The sequence below is a fragment of the Vicugna pacos genome, chromosome 18 (genome assembly GCF_048564905.1).
Source record: "Vicugna pacos chromosome 18, VicPac4, whole genome shotgun sequence".
NCBI lineage: Eukaryota > Metazoa > Chordata > Mammalia > Artiodactyla > Camelidae > Vicugna > Vicugna pacos.
In genome coordinates, this window is record NC_133004.1 from 43174397 (window position 1) to 43180885 (window position 6489).

Sequence of the window (6489 nt, forward strand, 5' to 3'; positions counted from 1 at the left end):
ACAAACAAGGCACTGAATCATCTTGTACCTATGGCTTCTTGTAGGTAACAGTATACCTACAGGTTAAATTTCTAGAACTGGTATTGCTGCATCCAAGGAGGCACACACTTGGGATTTTAAACGCTGTTCCCTAGTGTACCTGTATCTGTCGGGGTCCATCCAGAGAAACAGAAGTTCCTCTGAGGAGCCGAAATAGAGGGAATTTAAAACAAGGAATTGGTTACACGTGTGATGGAAAAGCCGAGAAGTCTACAGGAAATGGTAAGACAAGGCAGAGGAACAAGCTAGCACCACCTCTAAGTGGAGGGTCAAAGGGAGAGGGGATTTCCTAGGCTCAGGGCTCAGTCAACGAATGGAAGCTGGATCCAAAAAGAGACCAACTGCCCGGCACACCGTCAGAGGCAGAGAGAGGACAGGCTGGTTTCTCCCTCCCTCCTGCCATCCAACCACCCACAGCAGCTCCCCCTGGCCAGGCCCAGCCCCAAGCCGCCTGACCCCAGACTCTGGGAAACGCTGCCTGCAGGGTGAGTCCCTCTGCAGGGGAAGGACAAGCCATGGATCTCAGCCAACAAAACACAGGCTGGTGCTGCCTCCTTAAGAGCGGTAACTAATTTACACACCGATCGCCAACAGATGGTTTCAAACGCGGGGGTTATTGCTTGCCTGACAGGTGAAATCTGGGCTCGCAAACTGGTCTTAATTTGCATTAGTTTTACTGAGTGAGGAGGGGTATCTCACGTGAAGCACAGACTTCACTCTCTCGTCCACAGTGATTGGGGGAAGCAAGGAGGGGAATGGGGGGGGCGGTGAGGCAGGGGGAACCAGCAAAGTTATTCACCTCATCTGCCACAGATGGTCCATTCCGGAAGTTCAATCAGACAGACTGAGCATTAAGAGGGTGGCAATGAGCCAAACTAGCCAGGCACCCTCCAAGTAGAGGCATATCTCAAGAACTGGTCTAGAAAAACTCAAAGGCAACAAGGCCCCAAAGGAATTAAAAATACCTTAGCTACACTCTGCACACATTATAAATAACAATGTGTTCTTGTAATCTAGTGCCCCCAACGTGTTCCTCCTCAGAACTGCCTTCCAACCATTCACACCACCATCCTCTCTCCGTATCTTGCATTTAGAGGACCAATCATACTACCCTGGACAAAAACTTAAATTATCAAAACAGCAGACAGGAATCATTTTTAAAGTCTTCTTTTAAAGTCTTCTTTAAAAAAAATGACCAACACATTAGCAAAAAAGATCTTTTGAATCCTGTTGTCCCTGGTGTAACTACTGTTTGGACAGATTATTTACCCTATTTTGCAAACAAACTGAAACTGACCTCCCCATATACAATTCAAAGTTCTGTAACATACTCTAAAAATACACCCAAAAAGTCAAGTTTTGCAAATGACTGGCAACTCATACTAGCCTCTTTGAAAGGGCTGAACTTTATTTTTAAAAACATGAATTTTAAAGCAAAGCATTTTTTTAGAAATCTAAATGATGGTAAAAGCTAATGAACTGTAAAGAGGTACGTTAACCTCAAAACCTCAATCAAGAGTTAAATATAAGCACACCAGATTTATATAATAATCATAAAGACTCTTAATTCAAAACTCTAAGACTTCCACTTATTCAAAACATACTTAGTTTAAGAATGTCAAACATTTGTAAGTGTCTTCCATCAGGCAAGGAAGAAAGATTTTAATAAACCCTACCAATAAAGGCTAACGTTGCAGGGGCATTAGAGACAATCAATAAACATGTGTTCATCGTTCACTGTTCCCGTGAATCAGATGACACATACATTAAAAACAATCATACCCTTTTTCCCACTGCAGGGCAAATTTTTAAATTTTTTTTTCAAACTTGAAAGTAATATACATCATTCCAGAAACTTGGAAAATATAAAAACTGAGAAAATAAAACAGCCACAATATCAGTTTTTACATTGTTTAGACCATAATGTATAAAACTGCTTATTTTTAATGGCTGTAAAATATTTCATCCAATAAGCTTCCCATAATTTACCTCACCAGTCTTCTGTTAGGCACTGCAGTTTCCAATTCCCTACTATTATAAATAGCGTACTACACATCTCTGAGCATATTTTTTGGAAATCTCAAGCCTGTATTCCCAGCAGAGCTATTAACAGCCCAAAGAAAGTCTTGAGGCTGTAATACTATCCTTTGTTCTCGTACTTGAGATCTATATTGGCTTCCTTTTTTCATCTTTATACCTGCTTTTACCTTCAGGTTTTCTACATTTCTTAATTCACAGAGTCCGAGAAACATCTTGCAAATGAAATCGCCAAGCCAGCCGGCTTCCGCCACCCCCCGCCCCGACTCTAATGTCAAACATTTAAATGTTACAGTTATTTGTCTTCATTTTCTAAGGAGGAGACAGGGCTCTGCCTGTGCATTACCCCAACTGTGACAGGCAAGAAGCCCGCTATCTACTGAGAAGCCGTCACTTAGGCTCTTCGGACAGCAGCCTGGCTGTAGGAGGGTGTGCACCTGGGCTCCTTCTTCCCGCAGAACTTTCCATCACAAACAACATACCCACTCGGTGCCACAGTGCCACCCCTAGCTTCAGCTGCGACAACTGAACTCGACAAAATGCCAGGACTTGGGCCAACTTCCCACCAACACAGCCGCGCCGCTTCAACATTTCCCCGGGAGCAGCGCTTCAGTTCCGAAGGCACCTTGATTAACCACTTCATCCTGAAGCGTTCGATATCGCTCATTCTTACAGGCAGCTGCTCCAGCAGCCTGTAATTAAGACTTTTTTCCCCCAAAACACTCCCTTATTACAAGGGGTTCTGACGAGTCTGTCTGTCAGCATAAAGGAGATCTTTAGCAAACGCAGAGAGATCCTTAACTTCGGGTGTTCCTGTAAAATAGGGGCATTAACCCTTTGCTTCCCAAGCTAACGACACACTCCATCTACAGACACTATACAGACACGCTATTCGGTTTTAAAGGCGTAACTCGCAGCATGACACAACATTAATTTGTATTCCACTAAGTAATTTACAACAAATGCGAGTCTTCCAGCAAGAGGTAAGTGACAGCCTGGTTTTCTGGTCTCACCTCTGTGCGGGCTGCAGCTCCTGACTCCAACCCTCGGGTCCTCTGACTTTTTTTTGGCTTACTTCATAACATTTTCTTACTTCACAAAATGCATGTGCTCTAGCTGCCCCCTCCTCACTTAACCAAGCCCACTGACCACTTCTGACATAAACCCAAGAAAACTGTCACGATTTTCAACCCTCTCCCCTCCAGCCGCCCTCCCTGAACCCGGAGGATCCCCAATTCGAAACTTTCCCCTCCCCAATTCCCGAGGATTCCCTCCTCCATCTGAGAAAAGACGCTGAGAGGGTCACCACAGGCGGCTGGGCTCCGGAGGGCGTGGACGCCCTTGGCGACAAGAGGGGGGAAGGTCGCCCCCAAGGTCCCCCGCCCGGGGGGAGCGACCCCCGAGCCCCGGCCCGAGCCTCCTGGCGACCCCGACGGGCAGGCGGCCCCGGACTCGTCCCGGACCCTCGCTCGGGCTCCGCGACGACCCCGCCGGCCCCCGCCTCGGGGCCCCCGGACCCCCGCCTCGGGCCCCGGGCCCGGCGCGCCGCGGGCCTCGGCGGTCGCCAGCCGGCAGCGCCGCTTCCCAGACCCGGTCTCCTTAGGAGGACCCCGACCCCAGGCCCGCGACCCCCGCTCCCGGCCGGCGCGTCCGCGACCCCCGCCCCAGGCCGGCAGCCGGGCCGGCCACACCTCCGACACTCACCGCTGCCGCCCTCGCCGCCGCCGCCGCCGTCTTCGTCCATCTTGAGGCCGCTCCCGCTGCCGGCGAGCCCGGGGCCGGCCGGCGAGGGGCCGCGGGTGCGGAGCGCACAGGCGGCCGGGCGGCTCCAGCAGCGCGCGGGCCGGGTCGCGGCCCGGGCCTCCTCCCGCCGGGCGGGGCGCTCGCCGCTCCGCGCCGCCGTCACGTGGCGCGCAGGCCCCGCCCCCGGCCTCGGTGGGCGGGGCCCGAGGCCGCGCGGCCCCGCCCGCGGGAACCCGCCCGGACCCCACGGGAACGCGCGCGGCCCCGCCCGGAGCCCCGCGCGGCTGAGACGGGCCCCTCGCGGCAAGCGTCGCGGGCACCCTCGACCCCGCCCTCGCCTCGGAGCAGCCTCCGGACACACGTGGGGTCTGGGGCACGGGAATGCCCACTCTACAAAGCCCCGTGACGAGGGGTCCTCCTCGCACGAGCACTAGGAGAAAAGATCAAGAAACCTGTTTAAAAGTCAAGCCTTCCCGCTTCCGCCCGAGAATTTTCAGAGTAGTTCCAGCCTTTCAGCTTTCTGTTGTATAATGGAGGCTCTCCTTTCCTGGCGATGAGTACACTTTAAAATTCACGAATTGTAAAGCTTGTAAATAAACGTTATCCTGAGGTTGGAACCGAGTCCCAGCCGGCACACCTGGGGCCCACCTCCGAGGGCTTTGTGGGGGTTGGCCAGTCTGGCCTCAGATGCTCTGGCAGTTCCGCTCCAGTCTCCCTTGGCGAGCTGCCAGCTGCCCTGGATTTATGGTGCAGAAGGAGCTCTGAATTCAATTTCCCGTGGGCACAGTCAGGGTCCTAAGCACATGCCTCCTGGGCCTCAGCTTGCCCCTGCTCCAGATTTTCTGTGGATCTCCAGTCCCACTCCACATCTTGCTTCCAGAAACTCTTCTTGAACCATTGAATGTGGCCCCTCCCAAGCCTTTCTGTCCAATTTACTTGAGCTAAATTGTATTAAAGGAAAGGAAACATTGTAATGAAGGAGATAGTTCATCCCTAATATAATTTTCCAGCAACTGTTTTATATTTACAAATGGCCCATTGAGTTGAAGGAATCTTCTGCTGTCATTTATCAAAATGGACAGTTTTCACTTTTTTGTTCCAGGTTGTGGGATGATTCCGGAGAGTTCAATCTGCTAGTGAGCTCAAGAGTTAAATATCCAACATTCTGGTGTTTCTCAAGCCACCCGGCACACTTCTGGGGGCAGATAAGATGTTTGGCAGCTTCCGTGACAACTACCCAACAGAAAAGGGGCCTGGGCATCAGGAGACATGGGTCGGCGTCCCAGCCCACAGACCTGGCTTCCTGATCTTGTTCCTGTCAGCTTGGTTATCTGGGCGATAACAGCATAGTTACCAAGAAAAATGACAGCGTACTTTGAACTTGATAATGTGACATGTGGAGCTTTGAACTCAACAATACTATCAGTTTTAAATTGCTTTAAAATGTCAACTCCCAATTCTTTGGATTTCTTAGAGTGTGATCCTTAGGTGCTTCTCTCTCCAAGTTTGGGTCTGAAAATTTCTTCTCTGGTATCCACCTAAGCTAACTTCCATCAGAATCAGGCATAGCCCAGTTATTTGTAAGCAGAGAATTATCATCCCCACAGCTTAGCCTAGGCCTCCATTTCAAGAAAGCCTGCAAAAAGTATTGGGGGAATAAAGGCTTAGGGTATGAGCCTTTATTTTTGCACATGAATGGGGAAAGTGGAAGACTTAAAAACCTATGCAAAGGAAATAATACCTAATTGAAAAACTAGATTTTTTGGAAAAGAGCTTCTTTTCAGGATCTCTTCAATCCCACCAAGATAGTAGTTACCTAATCTGCTTACATGCAGATTGCCCCTACATAGGAATATTAAGTATCCTTGTTATCCATTAAGATAGGCACCCTCTTACCACTCAACCATAAACAGGAATGAAATAATGTCATTGGCAGCCACATGGATGGACCTAGAGATGATCATACTAAATGAAGTGGGTCAGCCAGAGAAAGATATGATATCACTTATATGTGGAATCTTAAAAAATGACACAAACGAACTTATTTACAAAACAGAAAGAGACTCACAGACACAGACAAACTTATGGCTGGTAACCAGAAAGAGAAGCAGGGAGGCAGGGATAAACTGGGAGTTTGGGACTGGCGGATACAAACTACTATATACAGAACAGATAAACAAGGTCCTACTGTAGAGCACAGGGAACTACATTCAATGGCTTGCAGAAACCTGTAATGAAAGAGTATGAAAATAATGTATATATACATATATAAAACATTCACTATGCTGTATGCCAGAAACTAACGTAACACTGTAAATCAGCTATACTTCAGTCTTTTTTACATGGGAGAAAGAAAAAACATTTTAGAAAAATGGGCACTCACTTTATGTCCAGTTTATATGTATGTTACTCAGATATTGAAAGCTTTATAAGTAAACCTGTAAGAAAAATAATTCATGGAGCAGATATCACTCCAAGATAACAAGTATTAAACCCAAAACCTTGTTGCAATCATTCTGTCAGACAATACATATTTAGGCACCTGCTGGGGTTCAAGCACTGTCCCAGGTGCTGGGAATACAAAGATGAAAAAGATAGATTCAGTTCCTGTCCTCAAGGGACTTGTGGCCTAGAAGGAGTACAGCCATTAAGCAAATAATTACACAAATA

At 48.5% G+C, this 6489-nt stretch overlaps 1 protein-coding gene across 3 annotated transcripts in view; it reads right to left on the reverse strand.

The window, feature by feature from the left end:
* CYTH3 (cytohesin 3) overlaps window positions 1-3974 on the reverse strand; it is an 81257-nt gene extending 77283 nt beyond the window's left edge. For 2 of the 3 annotated variants that reach the window (XM_072943339.1, XM_072943338.1), the window contains exon 1: window positions 3781-3974. In XM_072943339.1, coding sequence (XP_072799440.1) covers window positions 3781-3820 — 40 coding nt within the window. In that variant the 5' untranslated portion in view covers window positions 3821-3974. The remainder of the gene's footprint in view (window positions 1-3780) is intronic. The other variant, XM_072943340.1, reaches the window with a different exon arrangement.
* Between the last annotated feature and the right edge of the window lie 2515 nt (window positions 3975-6489).